Source organism: Rhinichthys klamathensis, unplaced genomic scaffold (assembly GCF_029890125.1).
Source record: "Rhinichthys klamathensis goyatoka isolate OS25496 unplaced genomic scaffold, OSU_Roscu_1.1 h1tg000101l_1, whole genome shotgun sequence".
Taxonomy (NCBI): domain Eukaryota; kingdom Metazoa; phylum Chordata; class Actinopteri; order Cypriniformes; family Leuciscidae; genus Rhinichthys; species Rhinichthys klamathensis.
The window spans coordinates 1,545,114-1,562,363 of record NW_026606640.1 but is presented as its reverse complement, the minus strand read 5'-3'; the positions used below and the strand labels follow the sequence as shown (position 1 = coordinate 1,562,363).

At 46.8% G+C, this 17,250-nt stretch overlaps 1 protein-coding gene across 5 annotated transcripts in view; it reads left to right on the top strand.

Moving 5' to 3' along the window:
• The window catches only part of mpp3b (MAGUK p55 scaffold protein 3b), a 61,471-nt gene that overhangs the window by 21,521 nt on the left and 22,700 nt on the right, over nt 1-17,250 (top strand). For 4 of the 5 annotated variants that reach the window (XM_056253096.1, XM_056253095.1, XM_056253094.1 and 1 more), the window contains 6 exons: nt 9,140-9,225; nt 9,346-9,420; nt 9,514-9,710; nt 10,324-10,388; nt 11,231-11,251; nt 11,857-11,898. In XM_056253096.1, the coding sequence (XP_056109071.1) occupies nt 9,140-9,225; nt 9,346-9,420; nt 9,514-9,710; nt 10,324-10,388; nt 11,231-11,251; nt 11,857-11,898 (486 nt within the window). The remainder of the gene's footprint in view (nt 1-9,139; nt 9,226-9,345; nt 9,421-9,513; nt 9,711-10,323; nt 10,389-11,230; nt 11,252-11,856; nt 11,899-17,250) is intronic. The other variant, XM_056253098.1, reaches the window with a different exon arrangement.

The following is a 17,250-nucleotide window of genomic DNA, read 5'->3' as shown; positions in this document are numbered from 1 at the left end:
CCCCACACCCCCTCTGCCAGGTCTGGGCCCTTAGGGTGTACATTGAGCACTCCAGCCAAATCAGGCAATCGGAGAAGCTTTTTGTGTGCTTCGGAGGCCGCTCTAAGGGGCTGCCAGCTACGATTCCCATTGGATAGTGGACGCGATAGCGCTAACCTACAAGTCCCTGAACTTGCAGTGCCCCATAGGAGTGAGGGCCCACACCACCAGAGGGATGGCCTCCTCTTTGGTGTGGTCTAGTGGAATATCCATGGCTGACATCTGTGCGGCAGCCGGCTGATCATTGCAGTCCACATTTATCAGGTTCTACAGCCTAGACGTACTGGCCCTTCAGGCAAAAGTCCTGTCGGCCTAGACCAGGCTCCACCCTCAAGGGTTTTTCTAGACTTGCTATACCCTCACACTCTGGTCAGTAGAGATGTGCGGATCAGCTCCAACATCACTCGAATCCGCAGCCAAAAGCAAATCATCCACCCGCCACCCACCCGCACCAATAATTTTCTCTGATTTAGATATCCGCACACGACCCGCACCCGGTGGTCAAATTACAATTATTCTTATGTGTTAGGCGTGATGATAAATGGATGCTCACCTTCAACAGCGGACTATGCAACGCTAGATTGCTGATGCGCGCATCTCTAATGGTAACATATTACACTGAGGAATGCTGCTTTTAAATGAACATTTATTTAAAAGAAAATTTATTTGACAATTTTATTTTCTTAATGGCATAAACACAGGCTTGAAACTTAAACTGGAATGTCACTGTTACACACACACACAGGGCTCTATCTTGCACCCGGCGCAAATGACTTTGTACACTGACGCATGTATCATTCCTATTTTGCACCCGCGCAAAGCGGACTTTTCCCTCCACAGACACACGTCGGTAAACTAAGAAATACACTTGCGCTCCCCGGGGCGGTTCAGCGCAAAGAGGAGGTGTGTTCCGGCGCAAACTTTCCCTCATGCTATTTTGCTGTTCTATAAAACAATTGCGCCACTGACCAGAAAAAACCTAGTCTAAAGTCAGTGGCGCGTTGCGCGTTGTTCATAATGCTATTTTAAGCGCGCATGCTTGGCCATAATGTAGCGGGTGCACAACCCGCATACACTTTGATTCTCTCATCAACACAGATGCAGCAGTTTTTATTTTTGCAAATCATACATTATAACAAGGAAAAATATTAACACATGAGGGAAATCATTGTGGTGTCCATGAAGATGTAAAATTTTTTGTTTTTTTCCTCCCACGCCTGTTTAAGCGACGCTGATTTGGGTGGGTTTCTCCCATCCCCATACAACGTCACTTCTCTGTCTTTCACGGTCCTGACAAGAACGTCGGTCTCCTCGGCTGTGAACCGCTCCTGGCGCGCGCCTGGTAAATCCGCCGTTATAATAGCAATCCGCCATGCAACATGCGCACCTGCTCTTAAAGGGAATGTGAGATGACGCTCTGATTGGTTTATTTCACGTTACGCCCAAACCACACCTATGAATAATGAAGCTACTTCAGACCAACCCCTTTTAGATTTGCGCCAGGCGCAAGAGGCATTTATCCCGCCGGGAAAATAGCAACAGCGCCGGGATCCGCCCACAAAGTTACTTGCGCTTTGCGCTTTGACACTTGCGTTTCAGATCGTTAAAATAGGGCCCACAGAGTGAAACATGTTCACTGTTCAGTCCAGTTAATGTTCAGTCCAGTTATCATATCCACCCGCGACCCATCCGTCATTAATCAGAATGTTATTTTTATTACTTGACCCACCCGATCCGCGGATGGCCATTCAGTGCGACCTATATCGGCAGTCGGCCCCGCCCATTCTGGTGGGCTGAAAGGCCAATTGTCTGTGAAATTCACAGACGTGAACCAATCAGCTTCAGCATTCGGAGATGACGGAGTTTCCCCATAGCGATCAGAGAAGATTCTCTGATGCAATGGTGTTCCCATCATTTCAGGGAACCGATGTTACATGAGTAACTGGAGCGTTATTAATAATAACTTACATTTTGGGTTAAACACATAATATTAAATTTGTGTACAATTCAATCCCAAATTCAAAGGGTGTGTCTTACCACTAGATACTAGAATAACTACTTTCAGTTGGATTTACTTTCATAAGATGCAGGAAAAATGCTATTGATTTTTAAATGTGCTAAATCCATGTAAAATACATCTAAAACCCTAATGGGTGTGTCTTGTTACTGGTTCCTAGATGAACCACCATTTAGATGTTGGTTTTATTCAGAGAACTAAAACACAAAACGTATCGGTTACCTAACGTAACCTCGGTTCTCTCTAGAAGAGGGAACGAGTATTGCGTAAGTTAGGGAACGAGTATTGCGTAAGTTAGCTTACGCTACGGGAAAGATTCATCTTTTCGAGATATTGAAGCCATCCTTATCCTTAATTTAGTATTTATTGTCAACGCAGTGCAGCAGCTAGCAGACCTAGAGCAGGCTGTCTAGCGTGCTCATAGGCTGCCCTACGGGAACTGCAGCAGCCTACCACTGAGCCCGACGTGACGTCACGTCCAATGAAGGGCGCTCGCGCCTTCACAGCGTCACAGCCCACCAGAATGGGCGTGGCTTAGCGTATATAAGCAGGGCTCGGAGGCTGTTTCTCTGGTTTTCATCGACTGAAGCGAAAGTCGCTCGTGGCGCGAGCACGACAGGTTACGCAATACTCGTTCCCTCTTCTAGAGAGAACCGAGGTTACGTTAGGTAACCGATACGTTCTCTTACGAGAGGTTCTCTCGTATTGCGTAGGTTAGCTTACGCTACGGTAACCCTTTGTCAACGCCGTGCGCGCCAAGCATCCACTCATGAGTCCCAGGGATTCCCGGGGAACCCAGATATGTGGGAAGTAAAGGAGGCCAGCAAAGCTGGCCAGCACTGTACATAAGCACTCATAGGGGATACAGAGCGGCGCCGCCGGTCTGTATAAGCATATAGCACATACCCACTGGTGCGGCTCAATCAGAAGAGCCCAAACACGTGAGAGTAGCCTGCGCACGATCATATCAGGACAGAACGTACATCTCACTTATATAGCCAGAAGTTTAGCCTACAGAGCAGGAACTTCTAGGTTATAGAACCTGACAAAGGTGGACGGGGAGGCCCAGCCCGCCGTCACACATATGTCGTGAATAGAAATTCCGCTGGACCATGCCCACGATGAGGCCATGCCTCTAGTGGAATGAGCCCTGACGCCCAGAGGGCATTGCATACCTTGTGACACGTAAGTGGCTGCTATAGCGTCCACAATCCATCTGGACAGGCTTTGTTTCGAGGCGGCGAGACCCTTGGTGCGCCCACCAATCGAAACGAAAAGCTGCTCCGAGCACCTGAAAGGGTCGGAGCGCACAGTGTAAACTCTCAGCGCCCTGACTGGGCATAGGAGATTTAACATTGCTTTCGCTATCGGATGATGGCAGAGCCGATAGAGAAATGACCTGCGCTCTGAAGGGAGTGCCCATCACCTTTGGAACATAGCCATGTCTAGGTTTGAGGATGACTTTGGAGTCATTTGGCCCAAACTCAAGACACGCAGCGCTGACGGAGAGCGCGTGTAAGTCCCCCACACGTTTGACTGATGACAGTGCAGTCAGAAAAACGGTTTTGAGTGATAGGTATTTCAGTTCCACGGACTCTAGTGGCTCAAAGGGGAAAGCTTTCAGGGCCTCGAGGACCAAGGAAATATCCCACATAGGAACCGACGGGGGGCGCGGAGGATTTATCCTTCTTGCTCCTCTAAGCAAGCGGATGATGAGCTTGTTTTTCCCTAGTGACCGGCCACGCGTCGATTCTGCGAGCACTGCGACGGCCACCACATAGACTTTAAGCGTGGATGGGGACCTCCCCTTATCCAACAGCTCTTGTAGGAAACTGAGCACCCGCGAGACCCCGCATGTCCGCGGGTCCAGATTTTTGCCGGTGCACCATTTAGAGAACACAGACCATTTAGACGCGTAAAGCCTTCTGGTAGAGGGAGCTCTAGACTGTGTAATCGTGTTCATCACTCCTTCTGGCAGGGTAACGGGTACCCGTTGATCAACCATGCATGCAGCGACCAGCGCTCTGGATGGGGATGCCAGGTCGAGCCGCGAGCTTGAGAGAGAGGAGATCTGTTCTCACCGGAATCGGCCACGGGGCTGTGTTTTTGTGACAGCCGCGTCAGCTTCCGGGAACAAAGTCCGATTCTCCCCACGCGGGGCTATAAGGAGCACCAAGTGGCGCGTTTCCCTGATCCTCTTGATTACCTGTGGTAACAGAGAAATCGGAGGGAAGGCATACAGCGGGCGGCTGGGCCAGATTTGGGCCAGTGCGTCCTCGCTCTTCGAAAAGAACCTTGGGCAGTGAGCGTTGTCTTTTGACGCAAATAGGTCGACTTCCGCTTTACCGAAAGGCGCCATAGTTTCTGGACTGTTTGGGGGTGCAGAGACCATTCCCCTGGGGGAACGTTGTCCCTGGATAGCTTGTCTGGGCCGTCGTTCAGGTGGCCTGGCACATGCGCAGCTCTCAGCGAGCGCAGATGGTGCTGAGACCAAACGAGGAGGCGTTCTGTTAGATCGCAGAGGTTCCTGGATCTGACACCGCCCTGACGGTTTACATAGGACACTACAGACATGTTGTCCGATCGGACTAGAACATGGTGGCCCTGTATGAACGGGAGGAAGCGCATGAACGTATTCTCGACCGCTAACCTTTCCAGACAGTTTATGTGAAGGAGCTTCTCCTGGTCTGACCACAGGCCAAAGACCAGTCTGCCCTCGAAGAGAGCGCCCCAACCATAGTTGGACGCATCTGTCGAGATGACCTTTTGATATGAGACCGCTCCCATCATCACTCCCCGCTGATACCAGTCGGCCGCTAACCAGGGCTGCAGAGCTGTAATGCAGGTCTGAGTCACTCTGATTCGTTCGCAGCCAGAGGTCCAAGCACGGCGAGACGCTCGCGCGTTCAGCCAGCGTTGAAGTGGGCGCATGCGCAGTAGGCCCAGCTGAAGCTCCGCTGCAGCTGAAGCCATACAGCCCAGCATCCTCTGGAATGTTTTCAGAGGGATGATGCTGCCCTTCTGGAAAGACGCGGCTAGGTGTCGAACTCGGCGCGCGCGCTGTGTCAATAACAAGCCGTCATGGCCACAGAGTCCAGTTCTATTCCTAGAAAGGAAATTGACTGACTGGGCAGTAATGAGCTCTTGGTCCAGTTGACCGTGAGACCCAATCTCTCCAGATGACTGAGGAGCACTGTTCTGTGAGATAACAGTTCTATCTCTGACTGTGCCAAAATCAGCCAATCGTCCAGATAGTTCATGATTCGCAAACCCTGATTTCTCAAGGGGGCGAGCGCCGCGTCCATGCACTTCGTAAATGTACGGGGTGCTAAAGACAGGCCGAACGGCAGGACGGTGTATTGATAAACCTGACCGTCGAAGGCGAATCTCAAGAATGGCCTGTGACGGGGTATTATCTGAATCTGAAAATAGGCATCTTTCAGATCAAGAGAGATAAACCAGTCCCTCGGGCGAACGTGCGCGAGGATTTTCCTGGTCGTAAGCATTTTGAACGGCCTTTTCATAAGCACTTTGTTCAAATGTCTCAGATCTAAGATTGGCCTGAGGGCTCCGTCCTTCTTGGGCACGAGAAAAATATCGGCTGTAAAAGCCTGACTCGCTCAGAGAAGGCGGTACCAGCTCTATAGCACCTTTGCACAGTAGCTTCGCTATTTCTGCGCGGAGTAAATGTGCTGTTCTCCCGCATTCACTGTCGTCGCGGTCCGTGCTCGAAAGCGCGGGGACGGCGAACGAACTGACGTGAATAGCCCTGCTTTATTGTGCTTAGCACCCATTCTGAAAAACCCCTGGGATAGCTTCCCATGCTTTTATATGTACAGCTAGGGGGCGAATGGCCTCCGCGCTCTGATCGCCGCACTTTGGGGGATCGAGAAACTGAACCGGAGGAGTGGGCGTGGCGCGCGCGCCCTCGGTGCTTGAAGGCAGCAGCTCGCTGACAACCGTGACAGGCTGAATTGTGTGTGACGTCCCGATTGCCATGAATGGGGAGCGTTCTTTTACCACTTTGTGATGCGCGAGCAGCGCCCTGGGCGAATTGTCTATTAGTAAGCGTGAGCGCTTGTTTGCGGGCACGAGACTTACATATGAATGTGACGCCCCGATCGCTTTGGATGGGGAGCGTTTTATGATCGCCTTGAGACGCGAGCGCGGCGCTATGGGCAGAGTGTTTCTTAGTAAGCGTGAGCGCTTCTGAGCGGGCACAGGACTTACAGTTATAAGTGACGCCCCGATCGCTTGGGATGGGCGGCGTTTTATAGTCACTCTTAGATGCGCGGGCGGCGCTCGGGGAGAGGTATGTGTTAGTAAGCGTGAACGCTCGTGAGTGGACACGTGACTTACATTCATAGCCCGACCAGTTATGAGCACTTGAGTACGGCGGCTCGCTGACAGCGACAGCTGGCTGTTTTACATGTGACGTCCCGGCTGCTTTGAACGGGGAACGTTTATGAAAACTTGTAATGTGCGAGCAGCGCCGGAGGCAATGTGTCTGTTAGTAAGCGTGAGCGGCCGTGAGTGGGCACGTGACTTACATTCTTAACCTGACATGTATGAGGCTGTTCTGGCCGTGTGACAGAGCGGGCAGAAAATAGGCGTGAGCACAGAGTTGTGGGCACGTTTCCTACATCTAGCACTCGAGCGGCATTTGCCAGCTTTATGAGAGTGGGGTATCGTGCTTGTGTGTAGGGGTGAACACCGAGATGTGGGCACATTTTCTACACTCAAGACACCAACGGCGTGAGCCGGATAACTATACTCACTTTGAGATTTCTCTGGGTCGCCACGAAAATGGCGGATGTGTGCAGGCGAGCGGGTTGCATTACCGGCTCGTTGGCTGCCAAATACACCGCTGCAGTAGCCTTTTCTTAGGGGACTGACAGGGCGAGACATTTCGACGGCGGCGCGCAAGCCCGTCCAGGTCATGCAGAGAGCTCGAGAGGGCTCTGCATGACGCGTGAAACGGGGACGCGAGGGCGGGGTAGCTCTCTTGTAACGTAAGGAGAGCTAACCGCGTGCTCGTTGGTCGAGCAGTTACTGTGGGAACAGTGTTTGTATGAGGGCGCGCGCACATCGTAGTGGGCACGTGACCTTCATGTGACGCAGATAGAATTCTGCTCTTACCACGCATCCAATACGTCGCGTATTTTGATGCCCGTCTGGGTCATGCAGAGAGCTCGAGAGGGCTCTGCATGACGTGCGAAACGGGGACGCGAGGGCGGGGTAAGGCAAGGCAAGGCAAGGCAAGGCAAGGCAAGGCAAGTTTATTTATATAGCACATTTCATACACAATGGTAATTCAAGGTGCTTTACATAGAAAAATCAAAAGAAATAGGAATAATTAAAACAGTTAAGAATAAAGAGATTAAAATAATCAAAAGAAATAAGAATAATTAAAACAGTTTAGAATAAAAAATTAAATAAAATACAGTACAAACAGTCGGACACAGTGGCAAAGTGCTCATTCAGTAAATGCATAGCTAAACAGATGTTTAGCTATGCATTTTAGCTATGATGTTTAGGGTAGCTCTAAACATCATAGCGTTTAGCTATGATGTTTAGGGTAGCTCTCTTGTAACGTAAAGAGAGCTAGCCGCGTGCTCGTTGGTCGAGCAGTTACTGGGAACAGTGTTTGTATGAGGGCGCGCACACTAGTAGTAGCACACCCACAGATGATGCCCATCCGGGTCATGCAGAGAGCTCGAGAGGGCTCTGCATGACGCGTGAAACGGGGGCGCGAGGGTGGGGTAGCTCTCTTGTAACGTTAAGAGAGCTAGCCGCGTGGCGCTGTGGTTAAAGACTTCGATTCGAGCCAGCAGGGTCGACATCGGAAGTTCCTCGCAGTGCTCGCATCCTCCATGAGATGGCGAGGGCTGCGTGTTCCTGGCCCAGGCAGAGAGCGCAGATGAGATGGCGGTCTCCAACGCTGAGCGGCTCTGCACGAGCCACAGGAAGTGCGAGACATCTTGAAAAAGACGTCTCGCTGCTCTTTTAGGAAGTGTAGAACACAAAATACAAAGCTTAAAAGGATATGTCGCCGGATAGCGTAGCTCGCACGGATGGCTGAAGGTGCCGAAGATGGCCGCCTTCTCCAAGCGCTATCCTAAGCTGGCTTGTCGCTTTTCTCAACGGCGGCAGCGGCTTCTCTCTAGATCCAGCGATGCGGAAAGCTTCTCTGAAGAGATGAAAATCAGAGAAACAGCCTCCGAGCCCTGCTTATATACGCTAAGCCACGTCCATTCTGGCGGGCTGTGACGCTGTGAAGGCGCAAGCGCCCTTCATTGGACGTGACGTCACGTCGGGGCTCAGTGGTAGGCTGCTGCAGTTCCCGCAGGGCAGCCTATGAGCAAGCTAGACAGCCTGCTCTAGGTCTGCTAGCTGCTGCACTGCGTTGACAATAAATACAAAATTAAGGATAATTTTTTGGCTTCAATATCTCGAAAAGATGAATCTTTCCCGTAGCGTAAGCTAACTTACGCAATACGAGAGAACCTCTCGTAAGAGAACTTACTATTGAAATGCAACAATTGAGAAAAAGGTTCCACAGCATGTGCAGTACACCTCCCCCTAGAGGAACATATAGCAGTTGTTTTGACCGAGTTTTACATTCTAACTTTTAATAAATTCATGCAGTTTTCTCTCAACTTCTAATGCAGGTATTTCTCTCATTTGTAATTCAGGATAAATGCTATTGAATTAAATTCCAACCTGTTAATAAATTAATTTAAAATGCTTGAAGTTTTCCATCCAACTGTCTGTGTCGGGATATAAAAATGCGGAAGTATAATCTGTAGTTTTAACGAAAGCCCTGGAGTTGAAAAAATAAACATGAGTTTTTCGGTTCAGGTAACACGGAATACGAGTAAACATTGTTTATTTACATATGCTACGACATTGTAACAATACAAAGATTGTAACAATACAAAGCAGCTGAAAATCGGTTACACTTTAAATTAAAGTTACACTTTAAATGAGAAAAGAACGTGAAATAAGTGTTTAGTATCAGACCTTCGGATCCAACTGTATTTTAAATGCACCATGATGACTCTTGACTGAATTCTCCTTCAGGTCTGGTGCATGTTGGAGATGAGTTGAGAGAGGTCAATGGAAATCTCATTATACACAAACGTCCTGAGGAGATCAGCCAGATTCTGGTGTGTTCACTATTCCTCTGTTGTTTTACAAAAGCTGAGTCATTCCCTTAAGATTTCTTATCTGAAAAGGTAAAAACTTGCGTGATTTATTGTCCTTGATCATTGTTTGTCGGGCTGCAGTCTCAGTCTCAGGGCTCGATCACTCTGAAGATTATCCCTGCCATTAAGGAGGAGGACAGATTCAGTGAAAGTAAGGTAAATGTAATCACTTTATTTGAAAGTCATAGGACAGAATAAATAGCAGCTGCTGCAGGTAATGTATGCAGTGTTATTTTATGTCTCTCTAAGGTTTATTTAAGAGCCCTGTTCGATTACACGCCATATGAAGACAATGCTACACCCTGCCAAGAGGCAGGACTGCCTTTCACATGTGGAGACATCCTGCAGGTGGTGAGCCAGGATGACCCAACGTGGTGGCAGGCCAAAAGAGTGGGAGACAGCAACCTGCGTGCCGGCCTTGTTCCTTCAAGACAGTTCCAGGAGAGGTACACAACAAAAATCATGTCAACAGTTACCCTTTATTTACCATCAGCAGTCCCTAATAGACCAGATGTCTTTTAACATGCAGTGGTGGTCCACAAAGGGATTTTCAGGGGTGTAATCATGATTTGTTCATATTTATATGGCTCTTTTGTTCACTCTTTCACTTCTGAGATCCTTCAGTAATTTGGATTTATTTGGATACATTTGAAGTCTCTCTACTGCCATCTATATTACAAACAGGTTTGATAAGGATGCATGGGTTAGTGTTAAACCCATTAAAGTGAAAATGAAACTGGTTTCAAAAGAACAATTGATTGGATCTTAATAGGGAAGGAATTCCATTTTTGTGAAAAACGTATGTTGCCTTATTTAAATATCCATTCTGATTGGTCAATTTTATAATCAGATTAGCCTCCTCCTGCAATGTTTAATGTGGTACCTCATTGAAAGATATATATATTTTAGATTAAATGCTTCAGAGAAATTCTTTAAAACAACAGTTGATTTATTTTGAGTAAAAATTTGAGGACACATACTCTCACATTCTGCCGCTATGATTCTTCGAAGAGAAACTTTATATTGTAATTATATCTTGTATCTTTCCTAAATTTGCAGACGACTGTTGTATAGGATGAAAATGGGAACACACCAGAGCCCTAAATCACCCAGAGCAACACCATGTAAGTTCTCAGAAACTACTTCTGGGTAGCTTAGAGAAATAGGGTACCTACTAATTAACTAGATGTGAATTGCTTGTAAACTTTAAAATAAAATTTCCGAAAATGAGGCAGATATTCCGAAGACAGGTGGAAGTCTCGCATCTTTTTTGAGGTGTGCTGACTAAACCCTCAGATAAAATGTGAAAGCATACCTGCCAAAGTCAAGTGGAGAAGAACGCTGGTATATTCAGATTAATTCTTTCGTTTTTTATTCCTTCCTGCTAAATGACCCAGGAAATACAGTGTTATTTCCAAGAAAAAAAATTGGTTTACGTTCAAACGCTTTCAAATGTTTAAAATGTTTGTATCGATTCAGGTTCTCGATGTGATTCAGATTCACAAGCTCTCAATTCGATTCCATTTTTGATTTTATCCATTTAATAAGCTTTATAATGTTCATTTTGCTTACATATTCTTTCTCTGCTAATGCTGTAATTTATACAGGCCAGTCCATTTAAAAAACAGAGCTCACTCGTTTCTGAAATGGGACTATGCTGGTTGAGCTCCATGTTTTTGATTCACTAAAAAAATACAGACTCATAAGAGTCACAAGTATCTCATCACATTCAGTACTCAATTCACAACTCACCCCATCTGCAAGAAGTGCCGTACAATTCACTGAAAATGTTTGTAGGATTTTAAGAATAGATATCGGCATAAGTTAAATGAAGGGTTAGAATTTATACTTTTGACCAGGCCTATCAGAATTGACTGTACTAGTTGCAATATTCCATATTAATTTGCTTTTCATACTTGTTCATGTTACAGCAATTGTGTTTGTTTCCTCATTCTGCTTACCCGAGGTGAACAATCTTGTGAAAAAGGTAAACAATCTTGTGAAAAAGGTAGGTGATTTTGACAAAATGTCATTAAATATGAAATATTAAAAGGTAACACTTTATTTTACAGTGTCCTTGTTACACACTTGTAGCCTATACTTAGTATAGTAGTTACAGTAAAAAAAAAAAAAAAAAACATAAACCTAAGCCCGTAGTAAGTACAAGTTGTTAATTAGTTCAAATTACTCAGTAGTATTGCTTTTTTGTGTAATTAATTACACTGTAACCGTGAAACCTTAAAATAAAGTGTAACCTAATGAAATCAAAATATTTATAAATTCTTCTCAAATTCATTCTTAAGTCTGTAAAATGTTATGATGGGTATTAGTTACTAACTTATAATCATGGCTAGTCCATGAAAATAACTAAAAGACTCAACATTTGAATACCCAGTACAGATGCTGAAATCCCTGCGCTCAGTGCTTTCTGCTTCATTTTGCTGTTGTGGTTCTCTTTGCCTTTCCAAACCTCTGAGTTTCTGACCTACAAAATGTCCTTGTAAAATGTATATATCCCGTCACCCCACTGATTGTCCTCTCCTTCCTGTACCCTTTCATCTGTTGTGTTCTCCTGACCCACCCACCCTCCAGAGGACTGTGACAGTGAGGGCAGTGCCAGTGGACAGCACGTAGGTGAGAGATTTACCCTACACACTGAAATGCACTCCATATGGCTTTGGCTCTGGATCATGCTTTGTTTTGTGGTGTTAATCACTTTAAATATCATCTGGGTTCATTGGCCCTCATTTATCAAAAGTGCGTACACCAAATTTCCAGCGTACACCTGGCGTACACCCAAAACCACGGTGACTTTGAGATTTATCAATATGGACGGTGGCGTACGGCACGCTCAAATCCTACACCAGCTCAGGAGGTGGTGTACGCACGTTTTGAGTTAGTGCGGAAATGCGCAGAAAAACAAATCCTAACACCACAAAACGCACTGACAAACTAAAAGATATTATATATTATGACCCACTGTAAAACAAAAAAACAACAACATAGTAATTATAAACTTCAGTGTTTATTTTTGTGCAACATGGACTTCAATGTTTAATTTGTGTGACTTTACCAAAGCATTTGATTTGTAGCCATATGTATTCCTTCAGTTGCGAGCCTGTGTGCTTTACCCTGACGTTTCAGGGTTTGGCCCGGCAGGTGCGCACGGACTGGGTTCGGTAACGAAAGGCTTTCAATGACCAAAAAATAATTCAGACTGACAAAATAATAAAAAATACATTCTTCTTCTTTTAAATAATAATAATAATAATGTAAATAATAATAATGACATTCTTCTTCTAAATAACAATAAGCGTCATTAATAATACAAATCATACTAATAATAATAAGAATATTACAAATTGTCATGCAATTATTAATGTGAATGAATAGTACTCCACATCACATCATCATCATCACTATCGTACACCCCAATACATGTAACGTGATTCGAAATTGAATGCTAATTCAAAAGACGTGCTGTAAAACAATGCATTGTGATAGGTCATTTCGGCTCCACGTCAGAGAAGTTTCTCTTCTGTGCCGTCTTCCGTGTGTCCATGGCGTAAAATGAGGGCGTGGGGGAAGCGGAGACTTGAATATATAGGGGCGTGCTATTCTAATGACGATCGTTTTCAGCCGCAGGATTTATCAAGTGCAGGTATTGCGTACACCTGGATTTCAAAGGTACGCACAGCTTCATAAATCAGGCGGTGAGAGGAGTGTAAGCATAATCTAACGCCAACATATACTCCCGTTTCTACGCAAGAATGATAAATGAGGGCCACTGTGAGCTCTTCGGTGCACTTCACAGCAATCAAGCGCTTGGCACATCCTAAGAACCCAGCCATTGGTCACATCTTGACAGCCGCCCACTGCTCCGCTGCTAGCTTTGGACAACTCCCTCTGAGTTTTAGTCTCAATGGTTTTTAGTGTGTGCTTTTTGCTAAGAGGAAGATTTTTCTGTGCTTACTCTTTGTGGTGCTTACTACTTAAAGGGACAGTTTACCCAAAAAGGAAAATTCTGTCATCTTCATGTTGTTCAGTTGAGCCTGAATGCCTTTCTTCTGTGGAAGTAATGTGGAAGAATATGCTTGCTGTTTTTTCCCCCAAAAAGCAACTAGTGGATTCAGAAGTCATATGGTACCTATCTGTGAGGAACACATTTAAGTCATTATTCACACACACACACACACACACACACACACACACACACACACACACACACACACACACACACACACACACACACACACACACACACACACACATGTTGTGTTTTCATGTTTTATGGGGACTTTCCATAGACATAATGATTTTTATACTGTACATTCTGTACATCTGTACATTTTTATACTGTACATTCTGTAACATTCTGCATTTTTACATTTTCAAACAACATCACTTAGTATGATTTATAAGCTGATTTCCTCATGGGGACCAACAAATTTCCCCACACGAACAAGGATTTCGGATATTGCCATCCTTGTGGGGACATTTTGTCCCCATAACGTAGGGTTTACCAGACCACACACACACACACACACACACACACACACACACACACACATATCATATCAATATACAGCAATTATTATAATCTACCCCTTTGCTGTCTCATTTGCACTTTCACATATTAAAATTTCAATGATTTGTCATGTCACTTTGAAATAAAACCTGACACATTGCATCTAAAGGCACCATATTTGCACGCATGTGGATTCAGAGCATGAACAATGGTGCTTTTTTGTCATTTTGGATTTTGATTGCCCCAGTCCCTATTAATTTTTTTCTTTTTATGGAAAAAAGCGCCAGTACGTTCTTCAGCATTTCTGTTTTATTGTTCTATTTCCGCCACATAAGAAAAAAATAAAAAGTCATAATTATGACATAGAAAGACAATTATGACAAACATTTTGAGAATAATTTCAACCTATCTCATATTTATGATTTACCAACGCATGTTTTTTTTCTTTCTTATATGATGAAAATGGGCTTCCATAGGAAAAACAACAACAATTTGAAACATTTATTTTTGGATGAACTTTTCATTTAAGTATAAAGCACAGGTGCACTGCTATAGCCAGGGAACGTCCTGGTTGCATATACAACCCACCGTTCCCTGAAGGAGGGAACGGAGGATGTAGTCGATGTCGACTGAATGGGATCATGCCAGGGAGCCAGTCATCTTCGAGTACTATTGAATGAGCCAATGGAATTTAGCGTGCGTGACTTGCATCGTGCATGACTTGCATCCGCCCCCGCGGCGCGTGTATAAATACGGAAGTGGATGCACGCACTAGTTGCTTTTTCGCTGAGGAGCCGAGCGTAACTCTGAGTCAGCGGTGGTCCAGCAGCAGTGTCAAGGTGACTACGTCCTCCGTTCCCTCCTTCAGGGAACGGTGGGTTGCACACGCAACCAGGACGTTCCCTTTCAGTCGAGAACGTCAGACGTAGTCTGCGGGCGACTGAATGGGATCACCATTGAAAACGCCAGTAGTGCTGGCACCTTCCAGTGCCTGGACAAAAGCCTCCTGATCCGTCCGCAACTTGAGGCGAAGATGGAAGGGCTTAGGCCAAGGAAGTCACTGCTGTTCCACAGGATCACTGGGAAAGCGTACCCTATCAATGGAAGGAAGGGATGCTGCGGAAACCACATCCTGCCCGAAGGGAGGTAACGTGGAGAATACACATATGGACTGGGCGGATTACCGGGCAGTACAACATATGGAATGTCACTGGGATGACTCCAGCCTATAACAGGGGGGAGGATAAACTGAACAGAGGGAAGACACGGGCTCGCCGGAGGGAGCCGCACCGTGGAAGAATACACATATGGGATCGTCGTAGGGATCACAACATATGGACCCAGCCTAACGCAGGTTCCACCAGTGCATACGAGTGATAGGCCTGGCTTCAGACGTTCCGCCACGTCCGTTGCCGAAGGGTATGGAGGAACTCGTCAGGGTTCAGCTAATAAGGGGAACTCTACTGGAGCAAGAATTGCACATGTATTCAGTCCACAGGAGGGGAATGGCGCAGCAAGCCGACACTTCGAACCGGGCTTACAGTGAAACTGGCTTCATGTGAAGGGAGCCCACGGGAAGCAGCGGTTCGCATATAGGCTAGTTCTCTTGCGAATGTGAAGGTGTCGCCCAGTCCCCAACTCTATTAACATCTATTCAGTGAGGCACTCTGTGTCAACGCCTAGGAGGGAGCAATACTCTCAATTAGGAGGAGCTCACCACCCAGGGGGGCACGTGCATCTTGGGAAACTTTCTCACCAAGATGAAGGCAACCACATGTAGTGGGCCAACCTCTGCTTGGAAACAGCCTACCATTTTGCTGGTCTCCGTAACAGACAAGAGCTGGTCTGAGGTCTAGGCTTTGCATGCTGAGCATGTAAAGCCTCAATGGAGCGGACGGACAGAGAAAAGCCAGGGCTGGGTCTGCCTTCTTCGGGGCAGCGCTTGCAGGCTCACCACCTGGTCCCGTAGGAGAGGTAGGAACCTTGGGCATATATGCAGGCTGGGGTCTCAGATTCATGAGAGATAGCTGGCCCGAATTCCAGGCACGATTCGTTGACCGAAAATGCGTGCAAGTCCCTACCCTCTAGATAGAGACCAAGCAAGCAGGAGAACTGTTTCTCTAAAAACAGGATTTTTAACTCACTGCCTGCAGGGCTCAAGGGAGGTCTCTGCAGTGCAGGATTTGTATCCGTGGGAAGCACGACTTGATCGTCAGGTTCCTGAGGGGAGCAAGGAGAAAATGAATCCGCCTTGCGCCCCCCTCTTTACCCTCTTGGGACTTATCTCTGGTGCTTCTGCATTGCAGAGACCTCCCTTGAGCCCTGCAGGCAGTGAGTTAAAAATCCTGTTTTTAGAGAAACAGTTCTCCTGCTTGCTTGGTCTCTATCTAGAGGGTAGGGACTCGCACATCATGACTCGCACATCAATACAGAGGCAACTACATTTTGAGGTGGAGGAGACAGCCCTTACTCCAACCCATTAGTAGTAAAGAAGCACTGAAGTGATCGAACACCTTCAGGATTTCTCACGGAGAGAAGACTCAATTCAATGAATAGGTTCCATTTCTAAGGGGGAGCGTGCCTCATTTTGAGAGGGTGCTCTCACAGAAGTGATGGTCTCTACGGCCTTAAAATTCTTGCGGTAGTAACCAGAACCTCCATGTCCCGTTCTTTTTAGAACCAGACCTGGAACTCTCCAAGGTCTAAACGCGGGTGCCACCATGCCCCATCCCTGAGAATGTACTCAGAGGAAGGAGGCAGGAAGGGCTGTCGAGATGAGAGGTCTGGTTGGGCCAATAAGGGGCAACTAGCAAGACTTGCTCCATCTCCTCCCTGCTTTAGCACAGTTGTGTGTAAGAAGGCTCACTGGGGAACGCATTTCTGCGGGGGCCCTGGGGCCAGCTGTGGCCAGAGTTTTTTCTGTGTCGAGAGATGTCCACTCAGACAGGATAAAAAAAAAAAAAACTGGCAGAGGGACGAGTCCGGAGGGGCAACAGATGTAACTGTGCGGCCCCGAAGTGGTCCCAAACAGCTGGACCACCTGGGGACGGAGTCTCTACTCTCCCTGGGCCACAGGCTGTCGTGAGGCTCGTCAGCGGTACGATTGAGCAGGCCAGAAGTAATAAGTGGAATGAAGCGACCTCAGAAGCTTCTGACTCCGAGGAGGAGGTGGCGGGCGAGTTGTGACATGCGAGGGAAGCATAGCGCAACGGTCACAATGTTGTCTTTTCAGACCAGTACAAATTCGCTGAGTAGCGGTGTCTCAAAGTGAGATGAACTGCAAGCAACTCGAGGCAATGTATGCCAATGCAGTACTGCATGCCCTTTGTACGTGGCCCCTCAGCCGGTATTGATGGACACTTGTTCTAGGGACCGTTGGCCTGGAGAAACTAAAGGTCTGTTACGGACTGAGGGTTTGGCAGCAGGCCAGGGTGCTTTCACACGGAGCGTGCCGCTCT